Source organism: Salvia hispanica, chromosome 3 (assembly GCF_023119035.1).
Source record: "Salvia hispanica cultivar TCC Black 2014 chromosome 3, UniMelb_Shisp_WGS_1.0, whole genome shotgun sequence".
Lineage (NCBI taxonomy): Eukaryota > Viridiplantae > Streptophyta > Magnoliopsida > Lamiales > Lamiaceae > Salvia > Salvia hispanica.
The window spans coordinates 34580404-34602845 of record NC_062967.1 but is presented as its reverse complement, the minus strand read 5'-3'; the positions used below and the strand labels follow the sequence as shown (position 1 = coordinate 34602845).

The window sequence follows — 22442 nt, the reverse complement described above, 5'->3', positions numbered from 1 at the left end:
TATATTGCTAACTATTTAAGTTGCTATCTCTGCTAACTCATCAATACAGTGTATTAAAAATGTCAACACGGTTACATCAACATGTCAACACATAATATCAACACATTATATTGAAGTTCAACAAAATTATGTGTTCACATTTTAATGTTATCGTGTTGAATTTTTAATACATTGTGTTGAAGAGTTAGCAAGTTAGCAACTTACGAAAGTTAACAAATGATCACACCCCTAGTGATTAATATTTTATGGCAAAATAACATTTTTGAATGCCAAAAGCCGGACCTATATAGGTTTAGCTATAAAAGTGCCATTTGATTACTCATTGCTACTATGTTTTTTTATAAACAATTGGTAGTATTGTTAGTTGGTTGTTAAACTAACAAAAAAAAAGGCTAGATTGTTTGAAAAATACTGTATTTAAATGTGTAATACCAGTACATTTTTTTGAACATTAATTATAGGAGTATAATTAATAAATAAATTAAAAATTAGACAGCAATGCAAAGTAACAAGTGTTGTGGGACCCCACATTGATACAGAGGAATAAAGTCATGCAGAGTTTGATTTCCAGAAATACAAGGTAGAGTGCAATGTCTGTCAAGAAAATGAGATGGTGTTCAGCTCCTGAAAGTAGTAAAGATTTGAACAAATCGAATATTAGTAGTACAAGATTGGAGAGAGAGAAAAATCAAGTGGTGTTTCTTCTACCCTAGCTAACCCAAAATCAAAATCAAAACCTCTCATCTCAAGCTCAAAGGTTTTTACTCTCTCTCCATGCTTTTCAAGCTCTGTTTGTTTCATTACCATTTTTCCTGTGACGATTTTTGTGAGTAGTAATCTGTTGTTTCTAGCGTGTTGCATTTCTGTTTTATCTCTCACAAATTTAGGAAATTTTTAAGCTTTCTGCCATTTGATATATGCAATTTCCTTCTCATTTTGTAACATTTTTTCTAACGGGGGCTTTTCTTCAACAATAGTTATAATAATTAATTGGGATTTGAGCAATTTTAGTTTCTAAATTGATTGTTTGTGTTATAATTTCATTTTGATGGTTTTGTGATTCCTCTTTTTTTTTTGCTGTGGCCTTTTGAGGTTTGGCTGAAAAGGGAACACTAGGTTTAGTTTTAGGTTTTAAAATGAATTTGAGACAAATCTGTGTTGTTTGTATTTATTATTTCAGAATGATGTAATTTGAGCTGAATCGGCTAGTTAAGAAATTAATTTATTGGCTAATTTTACTATTTAAGATGCTTGTGGTGAAAATATAGTATGTCATAGAGATGTTGATATAGTTTAGTGTTTAATTTGGGCAGTTGATCAGATTGAACGACGATGATGACATTGAACACTTCCTTCTTTGTGGCACTTGTGCTTGCTCAATCAACTCTTAAAGCCGCTTTAAACCCGCCTAGCAACGGCGAATTTGACACAGTGTCCCGGCTCTTTATCTGGTGCGACGTTTTATCCGCGGTTAGCTCACTCCTTGTTGCCGCATGTGTTGTGTGGGCTAAGTTAGGTGGTGGTCAGTTAGCCCACGATGCCCGCGAGTTTTCGGCAGCTTTCCTCGTGGTCGCTATGTTCATGATGTACATATCTTACATTCTAGCACTTCACATTAGGAGCCCCGAGGCTCTCCCGATCTTTGACGTTGGGATGTTTATGTTTTTCACCGGCGTGTTTGGTCTAATCATGCTCGTTGTGCTGTTTCGGACTAGATGGAGTCGGCTTGCATCCTTTGTACTTGGTCGTGCTTAGTTAGCTATGGATTCATTAATGAAGTGTAACTATTACACATTGTGAAACTTTGACACTATTTAGGATGGTATGAATTTAATCAGACATTTGTGATGTAAACACCAAGATATGTTATTGTCTCCTTACTAGACATGATTTTCTGAGATTGTTATGTAGTAAGTAGTTTCTAATTTATTACCTTATGTTCTTGATTTGCTTTAAAGAATGTACTCATTCATCAACCTAGTTTTTTTTTTGGTTTTTTTTTTTTTTTTGGTTTGACCACAGGTGTACCGAACCCACCTTCGGCGAAATCCGACTAATCCTGCTCGACCGGGTTTGCGGATTAAGGCCGAAAGTCTCCCAGCGGGCGGTGGAGTTTGAACTCGTGACCTCAAGGTCACCACAGCTCCGCACTGCCAACTGCGTAACAACCCGTTGGTAACCTAGTCATTGGTTTTATAAGAATTGCCTTTAGATTATTCAATTATAGTAAATAGTTAAAGCGCATGATGAATCAAATTTCATTTAAGGCCGCCCAATTATCTAATAGTTGGGAGGCCCGATTAATTGTAAAAAGCCCACTTATTGAAATCCAATTGTAGCTTATTAATCAATTTTTGTGAAACTATTCTCGATCTTATTTTGTTAAAAACTTATAAATATGTCAACATTTTATAAGGTGTTTCAAGCAAACAAACTCAATTAACATAAAGAAAAATTGACTCTCTCCCTGATTTTTGTTTTGATAAATAATAATTGTGTAATTTATATGTAGGACCAGTAGCTAGTAAATTATCTGTCTTGATTGCTTGCCATTGAAATTCATTTTGCGTATGGAATATGCATTTAGGATTGTGTGCTTAGAGCATCTCCGACCATTCCATTAAACTCAAACTCATTTTAGTGTAAATCTCACACTAAATATTGATTTTACTTCAACCATTTACATTAAACTCAAACTTAAAAGAATATTCTCTATATTATGCTTTTTTTACTCACAAAATTTGAAAAACTTTTAGGTATTGGTTTAGTGTAAACCTAAAGATAGGTATTTTTTTAAAAAAAACTAAAAATAGAATTGGTTTTTGAGTACTATTAGAGCTAAATACCTATCCCATTTTAGGTTTTAGTGTACCATTAGAGATGGTCTCATATACAAAATTATCTGTTTCAGCTATGATAACTCTATCTCTAGGTTAATATTGCTTTGTTTCCTGTTTAATTAAGTCCTCATCTGAGAAAACACTCTGGACAATCAATTCTCATAAATTGTGACATTTTTTTTTATCAACAACACATATAGTATCTTTTATTTATGATTTTTGCCATCTACTGTATTTGCTAAGTTAATAGTATAATACAGTAAACCGAAATATTCTTTGGCAATAGTATTATAATTGATCCAAGTAAGTTTATGATTTTAAAGATAGTTTTCTTTCTCTAATATTTATATTATTATATAGATTATAAATATATGGTTGATGGGATTGATCAATTGCTAACTAATTAGCAATTCCAAACTAAGACTAAATCTTAGTCATTAAATTAGAAGATCTAGTGGTTGAAATAATTTCACATAAATTATATTTTTAATTTAAAAAATTAATAAATAAAATTAAAGGGTAATAATGTCAATTCCCTCTCATTAAAATCATCTTAAAACTTTAAATTTACGTAACTCTCTCGATTTAAATTATTTTTTCGCAAAAAATATATCAAATTAAAGATAATTTTATAAGAATTCCAACGAGATCTCAATTGCATATGTTCCGACGACTTTCGGATGATGAAATTTGATATTTTTTATTTTAGTTTTCGAAATATTGATAACCAGATTTTTATTGATATTCTTATGTCATATTGTTTATATTTGTAATACACTATGTTGATATAAAAAACATTCACGAAAATTATCATATGATAACATAATGATGATATTACCCTTTTGTTGATATTTTGTCTACTATTTATTGAGAATCGTACGATTTAATCTCATCCACTCATTTTACAATCAAAGAATGAAGATTTAGTCTTGATTTTGGATTATGGTGTTACAAGTATTAGAATATGACTCATATACTCGAAGCTTATATAAGTATAAGTGATTAATATTTTATGGCGAAATAACATTTTTGAATAATAAAATACTCAAATGAAGCCAGAAGCCGGACCTATATAGGTTTAGCTATAAAAAGTGCCATTTGATTACTCATCAGTGACTATTTTTTGAAACAATTGGTAGTATTGTTAGTTGGGTGTTAAACTAACCAATAAAAGGCTAGATTGTTTGAAAAATACTGTATTTAAATGTGTAATACCAGTACATTTTTTTGAACATTAATTATAGGAGTAGAATTAATTAATTAAAAAATAGACAGCAATGTAAAGTAACAAGTCTTGTGGGGCCCACATATATTCATAGAGAGGAATAAAGTCTCATGCAGAGTTTGATTACCAGAAATACAAGGTAGAGTAGAATGTGTGTCAAGAAAATGAGATGGTGGTCACCTCCTGAAAGTAGTAAAGATTTCCAAGATGGAAGAACAAATCGAATCTGAATATGAGTACAAGATTGGAGAGAGAGAAAAAACAATCAAGTGGTGCTTCTTCTACCCTAGCTAAGGACAAAATCAAAATCAAAACCAAGCCGCCCTCTCATCTCAAGCTCAAAGGTTTTTGTGAGAAATCTCTCTCCATACTTCTGCATTTTAACACTGCCATTTGATATATACGTACGTATGCTATTTCCTTCTCGTTTTCTTACAATTTTTCCTATGATGTTTGGCTTGATAGTAATCTGTTGTTTCTAGCGTGTTGCATTTCGTTTATCTCTCACAAATTTAGGAAATTTTAAGCTTTCTGCCTTTTGATGTACGGAGTATGCAATTTCCTTCTCATTTTCTAAACATTTTTTTTCTAACTCAGGCCTTTCTTCAACGATAATTATAATAATTAATTGGGATTTGAGCAATTTTAGTTTCTAAATTGATTGTTTGTGTTAAATTTCATTTTGATGGTTTTGTGATTCCTCTTTTCTTTTTTGCTGTAGCCTTTTGAGGTTTGGCTGAAAAGGGAACACTAGGACTAGGTTTAGTTTTAGGTGTTAAAATGAATTTTAATGACATTTTTTTAACTCTTTCACTCCACATTCATATTTTCTGTAATTTTCTACAAATCTTTGTTATTTGTATTTATTATTTCTGAATGGGTTAAGAAATTAATTTATCAGCTATTATTATTATTTAAGATGCAATAGTATATTCATATGTTTTAGTGTTTAACTTGAAGTGTTGATCAGATGATGAGTACATTGAACTGTTTCCTGTTTGTGGCACTTACGCTTGCTCAAGCAACTTTTAGAGCTGCTTTGAACCCGCCTAGCAACGACGAACTTGTCATAGCGTCCCAGCTCTTTATCTGGTGCGACGTTCTATCCATGGTTAGCTGGCTCCTTGCTGCCGCATGTGTTATACGGGCTAAGTTAGGTGGTCCTGAGTTAGCCGACGATGTTTCACACTTGTTATTTACATTAGGTTTCCCGGGGAGATCATCATCTTTGTGGTTGGGATTGGGATGCTTTTCACCGGCATCGTGAGTCCGGTCGTGTGTGAATTGCTGTTTCGCCCTCGATGGACTCGGCTGCCATCCTTTCTGCTTGGTCGTGCTTACTTAGTTATAACTTATATGTACATTAATGAAGTGTAACTATATATTACACATTGTGACACTCTAATTATATCTACTTACTATTTAGGATGGTATGTGAATTGTGATGTAAAACCAAGATATGTTATTGTCACTATTTAGGATGCTATGTGATGTAAAACCAAGATATGTTATTGTCTTCTTGCTAGACATGATTCATATCTATTACTATATTCTATGAGATTGTTACTAATTTATTAACTTTTGTTCTTGATTTGCTTTAGAGTGGAAAAAAAGAATAAGATTTCAAATGAAATGAAAAGTACCTTTCAAATGTTAGTGTACTATTTTGTTTCTATAAACTTGATTGACTATAATATAAATCGAGTGCTAATGTCTTAATAAAATGTGTATATTTTTTTAAAGTAAGTCTTAAATAACTTTTTAAATAAAACATCACAATTAATTATAAACACACCTTTTTATGCAAATTTGCAGAAATAGAAAACGTTGCAACTGTTAATAGCTGGTGCTCTGCCGCGCTGTTTGCCCTCCGCCAAAATCATCTCATTTCTTCCGCGCCGCCGCCGCCGCCGCTCCCCTCGCCCTATACACCTCATCTCAGGTGCGTTTCCGATTAAAACTATGCAATTTCAGCTCAAACTGTTAAATCATGAAATGATAGTACAATGTTTGTTGTTTGCACCAATTTTTACGCAGCGCGTTTGTGTTAACCTGATTGATTCAATGCGATCGTACGATTTTTCTCCTTTTTAGGCGTTTTCGCGTTTTTCCGCTCGCTTTTCTCCGATAGCTCAGCTCATTCCGCTTTCGGAGAGATCTGTGTTGAATTCATTAGTCGAAATTTCTTCATTCAATTTGGCATGGCGGCGACATTGAATTTATGTAGCGATTTCTTCTGCAAGAGCAAAAATGCTTCGGGATTTCAGCCTATGGAGCTTCTTCGTAGGCAGCAATGTCTTCATTTCACGGCTCCTCCGTTGTCAGTGTCACCTTCGCTGCCTTCTGTTTCGGGTCACTGTATGTCTCTGAGATTGAGATGTGAGGGTGGTAGGGCTGATGTGCTTGAAAGGAGTGATACTCAGAGCCGCGGCTCTGATCAAGCTCCGAGCGAGAATGAGCTTACTTGCGTGATGAAGTTTGGCGGTTCGTCGGTCGCCTCAGCCGAGAGGATGAGAGAAGTGGCTGGCCTCATTCTCAGCTTTCCGGACGAGAGACCTGTCGTTGTTCTTTCTGCTATGGGGAAAACGACGAACAAGCTCTTATCGGTATTCGTTGAGCTGTGGTTTTTTCGGTATCTCCTTTTGTTAACTTGTTTTCTGATCATGAGGCTTGTGTTGCAGGCTGGAGAGAAGTCTGTCACTTGTGGTGTTTCGAATGTGTCTGATCTCGAAGAATTGGCCTTCATCAAAGAGTTGCATCTGAGGTTTTTTTGGCTTTATGTTTGCAAGTTTTCCATTTTTTATAGGAAATGGTTTTCTGAAAGAGTTCTGCTTCGTTGTATTCAGGACTGCGGATGAGCTAGGAGTGGAGAGCACAATTATATCTAGTGAGTGACACTTCTTCTTGAATCTTTGTTTTATAAAGCCACACCAATTGGTTTTATCGTATGAGCTGATAAAAAGCTGCTTGCTGGAAGGGGTATATTATATGTAGGACCAGTGGCTAGTAAATTTTCTGTCTTGATTTGCCATTATAATCCAATTTGCATATGGAATAGGAATACGCATTTTATGTTAGCTTAATGTAGTAGATCGCATGCTTATATGCATAATTAACTGTTTCAACTATGATAACTCTTATCTCTAGGTGAATATTGTGTTGGTTGTTGTTTAGTTAAGTCCTCATCTAGTCGTCTGAGAAATCACTCTGGACAGTTTTCATCTTTTTAAGTATTTGCGCCATAGTTCATGTTATTGACAGTTTAATCTCTTTATTGTTGATTTTTACTCAACAATTCTGCAGAACACCTTTTTGAGTTGGAACAGCTTTTGAATGGGATTGCTATGATGAAAGAGATGACACCAAGAACAAAAGACTACTTGGTTTCTTTTGGGGAATGCATGTCCACAAGGCTTTTTGCTGCCTATTTGAATAAAATAGGCGTAAAAGCTCGACAAGTATGCTTTCTTCATATCATTTAATAATTAATCATTATAGGAGTGTAATTGTCTGTACATATTTTATACAGAGAATAATATATTATGATTAAAGTCTCTGCCAGCACACCCTGTATAACTGCAATATTTACATCTTTTTTTTTGCAGTATGATGCCTTTGACATTGGTTTTATAACCACTGATGATTTCACGAATGCGGATATTTTGGAAGCAACTTATCCAGCTGTGGCAAAGAGATTGCGTGGGGATTGGATTAATGATTCTGCTATTCCTATTGTTACTGGCTTCCTTGGGAAGGTGGATCCCCGATGATCCTATATATATTTCATTTATTCATATGGTTACCGCGTACATTTATCAGTGAATTATGAGGGTATTTGGCCTTATTGTAGGGTTGGAGAAGTTGTGCAGTGACCACGCTAGGGAGAGGTGGTAGCGACTTAACTGCCACAACAATTGGGAAAGCTTTGGGTTTAAGAGAAATCCAGGTGTTTAACCATCATCAATTCTCATTTGTATTCTTTTTATGCTGCTTAAATTACTAAAGCCCTCTCACTTACATGGAAAGCGATTCACATTTTCAAACTCTTTTAATCTAATTCTTGGAGTTGTAACCATGGTATTAGATGTTGTAATCTCCCATGTCCGCTCTATTGTATGAACTACATTTATATGATGTTGTGAGGTTGACAATAATCAACTGTTCTATCCGTTTTAGGTGTGGAAAGATGTTGATGGCGTTCTCACATGTGATCCTAATATATATTCCCGCGCTGCACCTGTGCCCTATCTAACTTTCGATGAAGCTGCTGAACTTGCTTATTTTGGTGCCCAGGTATCGCTAACACTTCCAGAAATTATTTCTACTCGGGTCTCCTTTTATCATTCGTATGCTGTTCTACTAAGCCAAGTTTTTTTTTGGTTTAAAGGTCCTCCATCCACAGTCCATGAGGCCTGCTAGGGAAGGTGGTATTCCTGTGCGAGTGAAGAACTCTTACAATCCAAAAGCTCCCGGAACCCTTATCACTAGATCAAGGGACATGAGTGAGGCTAGTTGCTTAATTGCGTTGAGAAACAGTTTTTTTCTAAAGAAGTAATGTTGTTCACATATTTTTCTCATGTATGTGCAGGCTGTACTTACTAGCATTGTCTTGAAAAGGAATGTTACAATGTTGGATATCGTGAGCACAAGAATGCTTGGCCAAGTTGGTTTTCTAGCTAAGGTAAGCAATGCCTAAGTTTATGTCAACATAGTTACAATCACCATTAGTTTTATCATTTCCTGTCGCACTTCACTTAATATTTACTTTGCGTAGGTTTTCGCAATTTTTGAGGATCTAGGCATATCCGTTGATGTTGTTGCCACTAGTGAAGTGAGCATTTCCTTGACGTTGGACCCTTCCAAGCTTTGGAGTAGAGAACTTATTCAGCAGGCAAGCGTATGATATCAGAACTTCATTTACCTAAATATTTCTTTTTTGGGCTAATTAGAATCAGTTTCCTATTTGTAGCTTACGAGTGTATGTTTTCCTAACTTGAAATTTTAATATTTGTCGAAAAAAGTTCTCAGCCTGCTTCTCATTTCTGACCAGGAATTAGACCATGTGGTGGGAGAACTAAAAAAAATTGCTGTTGTAAATCTTCTCCAGCACAGATCCATCATCTCTCTCATTGGAAATGTTCAGAGATCCTCACTGATAATCGAAAAGGTGCGCGCCTTATTCAAACCTCACTAACTTTGCTCATCCTCGAATATATGGAATGGTTTCTCTAAGCATAACTGACACCATGATAAACAAAGAATTGCTGCAACGTCCAAGATTCCCATGACGACTTCCATTTATCTCGTTCTTCTCTAGTTGTCTCACGCTATTATCTACCTTAAAGTGATTCATGTGTATTTCTACCTTAAACAACTGTAATTTGTACTCGTTGATTTCATTGTCAGAAAGCTTCCAGATTACTACATTGTAAACTTGATTCATGCTAATGATTTCTTAATGTGGGCAGGCGTTCCATGTCCTTCGGGGTAATGGAGTAAACGTTCAGATGATCTCTCAAGGTGCTTCGAAGGTGAATATATCGCTGATTGTAAACGACAGTGAAGCAGAACAATGTGTAAGGTCTCTTCACACAGCCTTCTTCGAGACTGATCTCTCTGGAGTTGTTTTCGAAAGTAAATCTCAAAATGGTTCGGCTTGAAGTCTCTGCAGCATCCATAGTCTTCTGAAAACGGCTAAATCGCCTTCCTAGTTAGAATTGTTATCAGATTGATAAGATTTTAATGTTAGATCATATGATTTGTTCGAATATTGCACTAGAGAGACTGCCTCTTTGTGCAAACGGTAAGCAATTTTGTACGACGGATATAATGCAAAAGTATAGTGTGTTTTTTCCAGATATCCTTTGGTTGATTGTTCTTGACTTCATAATTAATAATACTAGAGTAGGGATGTAATTGTACGTGAATAGAGCTATTCGAGATTCGACTTGAAAGAAGCTCGCTCAGAGCTCGATTTGATAGTAGATGAGCCAACCTTGAGAGTTAAAACATGAACCTACGATCGAGTTTGAAAATAGATTGATCAAGATTACATTTTGAATACATTTCAAAACTTTCACTAGTTATTTAACGAGTCTGAGCTTACTAACTCATAATAAACAAATATCAAATGCTCGCCTCAAGCTCGAATATAACAGTATGAGGCAGTTTGGTAAGGTAGATAACTCATCTATCTTGGAATTTTTTGACCTTAAATGTGTTTTTATCGTGTTTTGTCTTACCTATCAATTATACACGTCCAAGAGCTCAAGTTCAAACAACTAGACCATACCCCGAATTAAATTCAATTTTAATGGGTTTCATTTCTTTAACTTAAGTTTTTATGAAAAATAGGTGTGCGAATTAGTACTAAATTGGGATTATTTTATTTGTAGAATTTATTTTATAAAGCGTGCGAATTATATTAAGTTGGAGTATATTGTATTAGAACGAATGAAGAATCTTAATTTTGTACTAATAAGGACTGGGTCCCGACCTGCAGCCCGTCGCATTGGAGGGAGCAAAATCGCGGCCTGAGCCGCGTCTGATGACGCAGTAGCATCCCGAGGTCGCGCCCAAGTCCGGCCCGGCGTAGCGTTGGAGGAGCATGGGCCATGCCCCCAACAAGTACTGCCCGGCGTTGGAGGCCTTCCGATCGGATCGCAAGCCCCAACCTTTTTTTCTCTGAATTTTTTGTCTATTTATATCCCATTTTTTTTCGACTGAACAATGAATATTTCGTGTTTTAATTGTTTAACATATTTTATTTTACGAATAAAATATGTTGTAGTTGTGAATAGTGCAATTTAATAGCTGTGGCATACATGGGGTATGAATGGGACCTGCAGGGTTAGAGGACTGTGACCTGGGACTGAAATTTAGGGAAATAATGACGTGGGAGGACTTGGAGTCTAAATCCGGACCGGGGTCATAGATGCCCTAACCTTTGTTTATTAGAAATGCACGTACATCAAATTGTCTTCCCTTTTGTAAAAATATGAAAAAGGTACCTGTGCAAGGTTCAGGAAACGACCAAAGTAAATTTAAGATGCTCCATATAGTACTCCCTCCGTCCTCAAAGAATATGTACTTTGAATTCGACACAAGTTTTAATGCAAAATTAATAAACTAAGGGAGGGATAGACAGAAAAAAATAATTAAGTATTATTAGTGAAGAATGGGTCTCGCCTCATTAAAGATAAAAATTAAGTATCGTTAGTGAAGAATGGGTCTCACCTAAATTAAATATTGTTATTGAAGAATGGGTCTCACCTCATTAGAAATAAAAAGAGTTTTTAAATTTAGAAAGTGCATATTCTTGTCGAATTGACTAAAAAGGAAAGAGTGCATGTTCTTGTGAGACAGGGAGAGTATAATTTACTCTTTTTAAAATTATTATTTTTGTGTGCTTATTATCGTCACTCATATTTAATGTATAATTTAATATTGTCACTTATCTTTGGTAACACATAAAATAATTTATTTTGCAAAAAAATCTATAATAAAAATATTCAGTACTTTAATTAATATTACTGAACATATGCGGCAGATAAGAAAACAAATTTGTAAAATAGCACGGACACCAAAAATATGAGTACTACATCATTTTCTTGGTCCTGTCCTTTATAGTTTTCTTTACCTTCGTTCTTTAAATTCCTATCTTTTTCTAGTTAGTTTGTCCCCACTGCTTATACTGTGAACAGGTTAATCATTTTTAGTTAAATTTTGATTAATCTGAATAACAATATTTTATGAACCACCAAAAGATATCTTAGAGACTTCAGACTTGTACACTAACAAATGAGATCAATTGAAGCAAGGTATATTACACTTCAACAAAATGCTGATATAAATGTACTTTGCTCAATCACACTATATGTAATGCATTTCTCCTTAGGTGGACTCGTTAGATTTTACCCACAGATAAAAGCGAAGGCACAAACATACACAACCAACAAAAAAATGGGCTGGTTTGACTGTGATTCATAATCTCAATAGAAACCAATCAACTAGCCATGCACGCATACCAGTAATTAATCAGCTCTAGGAATATTAGTAAAGCCGCTTCCTACACTCGTCCGCACCGCAGTAGCACGCCATTTGGCGTACCGTCCCATCAGGGTCGAGCACGCTGTCAAGCTCGTAACCGTAATCATAAGTGAGTTCCTAAAAGAACAAGACAAATTGCACAAGTATCAGACATGTGCTCAACACCAATATCAAAGAAAAATATGCTAAGTGTGTTACGAGGAAATTTTCTTTTCAGCATGAAGATTATGAAATTCTAGTAGATATTTTAGTGCGTTAAGTGGAGAGAGAAAAATAGCAAAGATGGAAATGACTTTATAACGATGGAACTTTCAAAAAGGAAACACAACTCGATTAACGTTGCGCATAGTAAAGAAACATGCTTGACATAAAGATGAACTAAATCAAGTTTCCTAATTATACTATACAATTGAACTATTGTAGAGGGAAATGCGGAACTTATATGTCATTCCACACTTTCATATGCAATCGGTGTGAGATTAGTATCGGATTGTATTATAAACGGCTACATGAAGATGAAGTCATGAACAGAGAGGGTAAGATGGGGTAGAGAACAAACCTTCAAAGGTGGAATGTTGTCGGCAGCAATGAGCATCACCCTTGCAAGTTTGATATCATGGTGATTGCTCAGAACGCATTGGACAAACAAATTCGGCTGACAGCTGTGATTGATGAACCTGGCGAGATTGCCGGTATTTGCGGCATCAATGCAAAACGGCACACTTTCTGATGACTCTTCAATAATCTTTTTTAAGTGAGATGGCAAACTCACATCCCTTAGCCGACTCTGAAAAGTAAAAAGAAGAGTTTAGCTTTGACAAGAAACAGAGAAGAACAGAAAGGTCATGGAGAAGCTACAGAGTACTCTATCCGTCCCATTCAAGATGTTCCCTCTTGATTAAACAGAAGAAACTAAACAATACTCAATTAAAGAATGCATTGTGCACCTCTCGTCCGTTCAGACCCTTCATCGTTTGCAAGCAATCGATGTCAAAAACATAGCTGTTATCCGCAGCTGGGTCCAAATCAGCAGTTTTCCTGACCAGGCCTATGTACTCGCAAATCGGGGCACCAGAAGGAATGCTGTCCCAAGACCTGACACCCCAGCCCTTCTTTGGGGTACGGAATACCTGTAAATATAAACTCTAATAAGCAAACACACAAGAATATTGTCTTCGTCTATAAAGATAATGAGGATCAAAGACTCCTAATAGGCCAAACACACCTCCAGGCGGAATCTAAGCCCAGATTGGCTGGTCTTGTTTACACATTCAGGTCCACAACCACAATTTGGACCACATTCAAAAACAACATCTGCTGGTTCAACTAGTCTGGCAAGTGAAACAATAAGGTTCATCAAATAATTGATGCAAGAAGCACTATGAAAATCAGGAACAAAACAACTAGATGTTCTTGAAGTGGCTAATTTTTCTGATTATCAAGCATCATATTTCTGAGTAGGGTTTGTGCGGTATTGAAACTACTAAATTCCAATATCAGTCAGAATATCTATAGAGTACTTTTCTAGAGGGTTTTTACCTTCCACCGTTCTTGTGCACATATGGGAACTCACCGCCATTGAGTTTTGCACATGCACAAGTTCTTGGATCCGTGCAAGTTCCACGACAGCCACATCCTCTTGGAGCAATTGTAGGGATAGGTACATTCTTACTATATTTCAAGTTCTTGATGTAGACAAAATCTAGATTTGGATAACAAATAAATCAATAAACAAAAGTTCATAAATAATTAATAGGGAATTTTAGACAACAGATTATTGTAACTGCAAGGAAGGTTTTTAAAGGTGCTTAAGCCTAAAGGCATAAATCAAATAAACATATAAAAACTATAGCTGGTATTATAAAACATAGTAATTACCACATATAAGTAAAACATATCAAAACTATAACTAGGTATAAGTCTTTACAAGTCAAGTTGCTGGAGAGGCAAAGCTAGGGTCCTATAGAGTGGGGGGGAGCTAAAAATCAAAATAAGAAACATTTTAATGGTAGTTGCACGTTCACTAAGCACCAAATGTGATAATTATCAATGCCTCAGAAATAAAGTATTGAATGGTCATTCAGTATATATCTAGACCAGATCACATAACCGAACTAACCTTCTGTTCGAATGCAAGAATTATCAACCAAATTAGTGACAGGGATGCGGATTTTCTCAAGGCCTTGAGAAATATCTTCACATATCAACCTTTAAATAGAAGAGAATGAATTACATTTTACAATACAAACGATTAAATAATAGGGATGCGAGGTATTAAAAGTTCCCATATTAAGCAGTTATACCCTCTTATTTCTGATAAAGATTGAGGAATACGACCGCGAGTGAAATAAACCTGAGAACAAATGCAAAAAGTAAAGATATAAGCACTATGAGGGTGAAATTATATCACTGTCACTTATGCTTAAAACTAGGAAATAGTTTAGATGAATAATGCATAACGCAGAAGTCCTTAGGAATGTATATCTTTTGTGGCAGACACTAATGCTAAAAGAACCAACATGGAACTATTAACGCTGAAATCCTGAGGAATGTATATCTTCTGTGGCAGACACTAGCATTTGAAAACAAGTGCTAAAAGAACCACCTAGGAGCTATGTAGTGCAAAAATATCACAACAGGGCATAACTAATTTGGATATCTTTTAACTCACAAAGGAGACAGTTTGCAAGATAATTTAAATGGTTTGAGTTAGAAGTATAAAAACTTGCTATTATAAGGTTGATGATTTTTCCATGACAAAGATTCAGAAAAGATTTTTACCAATCATTAGATAAAATATCAACTTAAGCAAATAGATCTGGTTTAAGGTACAGTTTAAAAAACAAGCAACCAATCATACAGTGATAGTAAATATAAAAAGATGGTTCTAGTAGAAAAGTTTCCTCTCATTTCCCATATAACAGAAAACCTAGATTTTCTCTATATTCTTAATGTACACGGTAACATTACTTTAGGTAATGCTTTTACTGTATATGGTTATATAGAATAATACTCCCTCCGTTCCATAGTAATAGGGGCGTTTTTCCATTCCGTCCGTTCCATAGTAATAGAGTCATTTACCTTTTTAGTAAAAGTCAACACATTTTTCCACACCTACTTTACTCTCTCTTACTTTTTTCTATTTTCATCTCTCTACCTTTTTCATTTTCCACTTTATTCTCTCTTTACTTAACTCACCTAACCCAATTTTTCTTAATCTCCGTGCCGAAAAGTTTTGCCTCCATTACTATGGAACGGAGGGAGTACTTCTATATGAACATGCTTTTATGCATCATCAATGTTATTAAATATCAGCTATGGCGGCGCCGTGGCGCCATTGCATGGCGGGTTTCAAGAAAAACGCCATACTGATATGCTGCCATGGAACTTTTTAATGGCGACTGCCATTTGCCGCCACGAATGAGGCTGCCATGGCGGTGCCATGGCGCGATATGGCGTCATTTTTGGTTGGGCTGCCCCAAATCCTCAGCCCAATTAGCAAATAAGATGGCCCAAATTTATTTTACCCTCAAACCCGGCCCAAACCCGACCCAATTAGTAAAAAATTAGGGTTTTTGTTCTTAGAATCAGATTCCCTCCCAAAAAACACTAGCTGCGCCTTCTCTCCCAAAGAACCTAACACTTATACTAGGTGAAGGTGAAGGCAATGATATGGTTTTTGATGGAGACTCATTTGATTGGGATACCGTGTACGAGTCGTCAGACATTGGTGAGCCTAACACTTATACTAGGTCTAGGTCTAAGAAAAGAAACTTCTACCTCATCAAGTTCTAGGAAAGCCTCAAGAACCACATCCATATATCTAGAAAAGAAAAGAAACTTCTACCTCATTATGATGATGACTTTATATTTTAATGGTTGAACTAAGACTTATTATTATATGCATAATATATAATTGCTTATGACTTTATGCTTTATTAGCTGTTTTAGTAGTTGATATTTACATTTTTTATTATTTTTTAATTTTTTGAATTTATCTGTACATATATTACTAATATTTTATTAATTAATTTATCGACTGCCATATCCCGCTATAGCGCTACGCCATATCCCTGTGGCGGTTTTTTGGCTTACCGCCGTAAGCCGCCATACGCCATCCATAACATTGTTCATCATCAAAACATACTTATTTCCAAGATAACCACATACAGGTTCCTAGTTCCCAAACTTGCAAAAGTATTTATATGATATACTCCATTCGTCCGTCATTAGGAGTCCCGGTCACTTGTGCACACTCGTTTTGTAAAAATGATAATAATAGTTAATGTGGAGAAATGGTAAAGTAAGAGAGAGAATAACTTAGTTAAGACTCTTGTCAATATTATTCTCTCTCTTACTTTACCATTTCTCCACTTTAACAATTTATTATCATTTTTACAAAACGAGTGCGCAAAAGTGACTTAGACTCCTAATGGCGGACGGAGGGAGTAGTACTATTTGTCTTTCTATCTCTGTTCTGTCGGTAGTATAATAAAGTATACCTCCTTTGTCGTCAACGGTGGTTGCCCATCATCTCGTTTTAGACGAAATTTGTAAACCGTGAAGCCAGAGACCCCTTTCTCAGCCCAAAATTCAGTAACCTGCAAAGTAAATGGAATTAGGACTGCATGTATAAACTACAGGAGTGAAATACTTTCCTGACAAAAAATGGTTACCCTATACAAGCCATCATAAGTATAAACTTTCCCAACATAGCTGTCTTGACGTTTATGTCCACGGGTTACCCTGACAGGTGATCGCTGCTCTATACAATTCTGTGGAGAAACAAAAATTCAGAAATTAGTTATAGTAAAAGACAAAGAAGTCTCAGTTCAACAAAACTTCCATGCCTGAAGTGCCAAATTGCCCCTTTTCATTTCTTGGTCTGCAATTTGCCGTTTGTCTCCAAGCAAATTGTTTCCTCCTTGACCAGTGTAGACAATTTCCTCACAATTGTCAAAATCATCCTCATATTGGCCAGACAAAACAATAGATACAGCAAGTGGGAGCTTGTATCCATTCAGTCCCTGCAAATCCAAAGCAAGAAAGAAATTAGTCATGTCCCAGCTGTTGATCAAATGTAAGTGATCATTTATTTCATTTCATTTTATTTCTTGGGAGGGGTTTCATTTAGCATCATCCTGTAGCATGCTGATGACTGATGAGTAATGATGCAACATGCATGAAGAAAACAGATAGATCACCAAGACAACAGTTCAAAATCGAAAAGCAGTCTTGTTTTGGGGATGTGCAAGTGTGTAACAGATAGCAAACCAAGACAAAAGTTCAAATTCAAAATCATGATGTTGAAACTTCGACATACAAAACAACTAAAGCAGAGGAAATCAAACTAATTCTAAATAGGAAAAACATGAAACTAGCATAAAGTGAACAAAAGTAGGAAACTGTAAGCATATCTAATAAAACTAAAAAAGAAGCTGAGGTAACCTATATCAATTTAGAAAACTAACAACTACGTTAATCAGAACAACATACCACAATGGAAATAAATATAATACTCCCTCCGTTCTATAGTAATGGAGGCGTTTCTTTTTGGCACGGAGATTAAGAAAAATTGTGTTAGGTGAGTTAAGTAGGGAGAATAAAATGGAAAATGAAAAGGTAGAGGGATGAAGAGAGAAAAAAGTAAGACAGAATACAATAGGTGTGGAAAAATGTGTTGACTTTTACTAAAAAAGGAAGTGACTCTATTACTATGGAACGTACCAAAATGGCAAAATGACTCTATTACTATGGAACGTAGGGAGTATAAGAAGGAAATCACTTGTGAAACTTGTTCCTGGCACATAATCAATGGTCTGAACCAAAAAAAAATCATAGACCTAAAAGATCTGTTATTTGACTGATTTTTCAAGGTTACCCAACAAAAGTAAGCACATGGAGCATCTTTGGCATGGGTTTGGCTCAGAATTACCATTTTTTTTCCATTTTTTCGGGAAGTCTCAGCAGTACCCCCAATGAAATCAATTCCAGCCAACCAATGTTGGTGACAACCCACCACAACCATCTCAGCTCGTGAAAAAAATTGGTGACCAACTTCAATTCCTGTCATTGCACGACACATGAAAATTACCATCCAATCTACCAAATATATGTAACTTTTCCAGGTTTAACTGATTAGTGATTCAATCTTAGTTAGTAAACACTTTCAACTGCACAATATAATACTGAGCCCCTAGTGTACATCACTTTATCTAACAGTTATCACAGCAGAATATTTAAGAAAGCAGTATGATGAGCTAAATAATAGAGGTTAAGTTCCTAGAAGGTAGACATGTTCTCCATATAAAATTTTATGTCATAATAGTATAGGCACATATCAGTATAGAGTTCATCTTTCGTATGTTCTCAATATCAGAAGACTCTAATGATTGAAAATGCCTCTTGAGGATCTTAAAAGACCAATAAACGGTAGGACCAAAGTATGCAGGTGAGGTCAATTTTCTGCCAAAAATTAAATCCTAACGCTTTCAAGTCTTCATACTAAGTCCCTCTAATGTGGTTTGCCAATGTTGTGTATTTTTAGGCTATTACACCGACTCAGGTTACCAAAGCATGTACTCAAGTAAAATTTAGAGGTTTCTCTTGTCATTCAGAAATTGTAAAGGGATGGGATACAATTCAAAAGGGCATATCAAAAGATGTTACAATATAATGTGGATAATTGTTACGATGGCCATGACACCTTGAAGAGAAAATTTGTTAATGCCGTTAGAACTAGGTTGGCCTTACAATACAACAAGGAGGAAAAAAAGGCAAAACCCACTTCTTAATCATATGTAGTACTTTAAATATTCATTTTTGTACTCGTTAGATCTTAACAACAATTTCCTGAAAGCATTTATATGTCAATGCTAATGTATTATCAATATAAAACACAATTGAAGTTGTATTATGGGTGCAACTTCTATGATATTTCTAGGACAGCTTGTAGATACCAAGAAGTTATTGCACCAAGAAGGTCCACAATTCTCAATGCCACCAACCTGGAATGGAGCCAATAACCTTCTTAGGGAATAGAATTGCATTAGTATTCCTCATCTGCCATTCATCAAAGAAACAAGTGAAGACAATTTTCAATAGAAGTGACAAGATGAAGAAAATGGAAGCACTGCAATAAAGTCGAATGTTGACACGATGTATAATGCTATATGTCAGTGCAACAGAGGATAAATTGCCAAACAGTGAGATATATTCAATAAACATAGCATTTGACACTTCAAAATTGAACAAAAAGGTAAGAATAAGTCGTCAAACTACTAAAATGAAACCAGCATATTAGCTACCTAGAGAAAAGCAAAAAAAACATGGCTGACTACTTGCTCGAGTAAACTTGAAGCTGGAACCGGAAAAATTAGGGCATACCTCAGCAGTAGCCTTGAGATCTGGGCGCTTCTGAGCCTTTTTATCTCGATCTTCAGCTGTATTACCATTCTACACATGTTCCCAACCGCAAATCAGTAACATCAAACCGAATGAAAACGATTGCAACGAAAAAATAACAACACAATGCCAAAAATCACATCTCCATCAAATACGGATGGACTGCTCAGCATAATAGCGTGTGAAAATACGACATTAGGTGGAAACAGTAAACACATTGCGAACCTTGGATTTAGATTTTGAAACCTTTTTAGCCTTAAGATCAGCTTCACGCGTCGCGAACCTACTCTCTTCCGCCTACAAAATCCACACACGCAAACACTAAGCACGCCGAAAATGCTTCCATAATAAAACAACATGCACACCCTGAGCTACCTGGATGAAATTGAGATAGTATCTGTTGAATTTCCGAAGCGTTTCCCTGACTTTAGCGTAAGCGCTCTTCTCCACGGCGACAACGGCGGATTCGTCGCGGTTTCCGCCAACGGCGGCCGCTGCAGTGGACTCCTCCGCATTATCCGGCTTGATCTTCTTCTCCGCTCGTCCTGCTCTGGCGGAGGCAGCGGCAGTGCGTTTCTTCACAGCGGGAGGTGGAGAGTCTCTAGCTTCGCGAGTCTCCGCTCTCGCTCTAGTACTCCTGAGAGAATATCCGCTCTTACTGTGGCTGACTTCTTTGATTGTGAGATCTCCAGCCGGTTGTTTGTCAGTGGGCAGTAGCACCACCATTGCTGCTGCAGCTGCTGTGTTCTAGTGAGAGAAAGCAGGAAAAGATGGAGAGAGAAGTGGAGGGAATGTGAGCGTGGGATGGATGATTTATTTTTGGGGCAAAAATTTGAATTCTTTTGGAAGTCACAATTTCTCTCGGGTTGAGTAAATGATCTAGAAAAATGTGTAAATAAAGCAAGTAGTCTATTCACCTCCCAATTAACGGATAATTTGGAAATGTGATTGGACATCGTAATGACTAATGAATACTCTCTGTCCCCGTCTAAGAGTAGCACTTTCCTATTTTAGTCCGTTTTCGATTAAAAATAGCACTATATTTTTATTATAAGTAGGTTTCATATTTCATTAACTCATTTCACTCATATTTTATTATAAAACTAATATAAAAAATATGATAAGTAGGTCTCATATTCCATTAAGTCACTTCACTCACATTTTATTACTCCACAAAACTAATGTAAAAAAAGTTGGTCGCACATTCCACTAACTTTTTCAACTAACTTTTCTTTACCTTTTCTAAAATTCGTGCCCAGTCAAAGTGCTACTCCTAATCAGAAAATGAGAGAGTATTTTAAAAATATATGTTTTCATGGAGAGTATTTAAAAAAAATACGAATTCAAAATGATATAGTAACATTTTTAAGTAGGACGTGTAGTAATGAATATTTTAAAAAATATTTGTTCATTAATAGTAGGAATTTCGTTTTTTCGTGTATTTTAAAAAAATATGAATTCAGAATGAAATAGTAGTAACACTTTATAGTAGGTGGGATGAATTATGAGACTGTTTATTATTCATTGTAAGTTATATGAAATAACATTCTATTCTAGATAAAGTTAAATTTAAAAGTTTACATGTACTTATATGCTCGTGGCCCCACCATGTGCATAGCTCGGATCGGCCGGCGTATACATAACGCGAATCTAAATTTGACTTTAAATAAAATGTAAAAGTTCACAAGCACTTATATGCTTATGGCCCCACCATGTGCATAGCACGAATTGGCGTATACATAACGCGAATCTAAATTTGAGTTTAAGTAAAATTTAAAAGTTAAACGAGCACTTATACGCTCATGGCCCCACCATGTGCATAGCTCGAATCGGCGTATACATGACGCGAATCCAAATATGACTTATATATTTGTTTTCATGTAGAGTGTTTTAAAAAAAATACGAATTCAAAATGATATGGTAACATTTTTAAGTAGGACATCAGTAGTAATGAATATTTTAAAAAATATTTGTTCAATAATAGTAGGAATTTCGTTTTTTTGTGTATTTTAGAAAAATATGAATTCAGAATGAAATAGTAGTAACACTTTATAGTAGGTGGGATGAATTATTAGAATATGAGAGTGTTTATTATTTATTGTAAGTTAAATGAAATAACATTCTATTCTAGATAAAGTTAAATTTAAAAGTTCACATGTACTTATATGCTCGTGGCCCCACCATGTGCATAGCTCGGATCGGCCGGCGTATACATAACGCGAATCTAAATTTGACTTTAAATAAAATGTAAAAGTTCACAAGCACTTATATGCTTATGGCCCCACCATGTGCATAGCACGAATTGGCGTATACATAACGCGAATCTAAATTTGAGTTTAAGTAAAATTTAAAAGTTAAACGAGCACTTATACGCTCATGGCCCCACCATGTGCATAGCTCGAATTGGCGTATATATAACGCGAATCCAAATTTAACTTCTATATATGTTTTCATGTAGAGTATTTTAAAAAAATACGAATTCAAAATGATATAGTAACATTTTTAAGTAGGACATCAGTAGTAACGAATATTTAAAAAAAATATTTGTTCAATAATAGTAGGAATTTCGTTTTTTCGTGTATTTAAAAAAAATATGAATTCAGAATGAAATAGTAGTAACACTTTATAGTAGGTGGGAAGAATTATTAGAATGTGAGACTGTTTATTATTCATTGTAAGTTAGATGAAATAACATTCTATTCTAGATAAAGTTAAATTTAAAAGTTTACATGTACTTATATGCTCGTGGCCCCACCATGTGCATAGCTCGGATCGGCCGGCGTATACATAACGCGAATCTAAATTTGACTTTAAATAAAATGTAAAAGTTCACAAGCACTTATACGCTTATGGCTCCACCATGTGCATAGCACGAATTGGCGTATACATAACGCGAATCTAAATTTGAGTTTAAGTAAAATTTA

The 22442-nt window shown here is 35.5% G+C and overlaps 2 protein-coding genes and 1 long non-coding RNA gene across 4 annotated transcripts; 2 read left to right on the top strand and 1 right to left on the bottom strand.

The window, feature by feature from the left end:
• The first annotated feature begins 656 nt into the window (after positions 1 to 656).
• Positions 657 to 1898, top strand: LOC125213305. The gene is made up of 2 exons (XR_007174893.1): positions 657 to 757; positions 1314 to 1898. It is a non-coding gene; the product is annotated as an uncharacterized LOC125213305 (long non-coding RNA).
• Positions 1899 to 5891: 3993 nt separating this feature from the next.
• LOC125213304 (aspartokinase 2, chloroplastic-like) lies at positions 5892 to 9925 on the top strand. 2 transcript variants are annotated; one of them, XM_048113771.1, is made up of 13 exons: positions 5892 to 6007; positions 6160 to 6671; positions 6747 to 6829; positions 6912 to 6952; positions 7369 to 7523; positions 7671 to 7820; positions 7916 to 8011; positions 8242 to 8358; positions 8453 to 8572; positions 8654 to 8746; positions 8840 to 8956; positions 9116 to 9232; positions 9534 to 9925. In XM_048113771.1, the coding sequence occupies exons 2-13, from the start codon at positions 6267 to 6269 to the stop codon at positions 9723 to 9725; spliced, it is 1686 nt and encodes a 561-aa protein (XP_047969728.1). In that variant the 5' UTR covers positions 5892 to 6007; positions 6160 to 6266; the 3' UTR covers positions 9726 to 9925. The 2 variants fall into 2 exon arrangements, with proteins under 2 accessions (XP_047969728.1, XP_047969727.1); XM_048113770.1 differs by having other exon boundaries at positions 8840 to 8962.
• Positions 9926 to 11851: 1926 nt separating this feature from the next.
• Positions 11852 to 20342, bottom strand: LOC125211808 (histone-lysine N-methyltransferase, H3 lysine-9 specific SUVH4). Its single transcript, XM_048111743.1, has 15 exons — positions 19894 to 20342; positions 19744 to 19815; positions 19501 to 19569; positions 19122 to 19176; positions 18050 to 18180; positions 16965 to 17141; positions 16791 to 16889; positions 16617 to 16715; positions 14418 to 14467; positions 14234 to 14322; positions 13654 to 13816; positions 13340 to 13445; positions 13062 to 13244; positions 12674 to 12901; positions 11852 to 12231 (listed from the first exon to the last, which is right to left on the bottom strand). Exons 1-15 carry the CDS (start codon positions 20242 to 20244, stop codon positions 12118 to 12120), a joined length of 1986 nt encoding a protein of 661 aa, XP_047967700.1. The 5' UTR covers positions 20245 to 20342; the 3' UTR covers positions 11852 to 12117.
• Positions 20343 to 22442: the final 2100 nt, after the last annotated feature.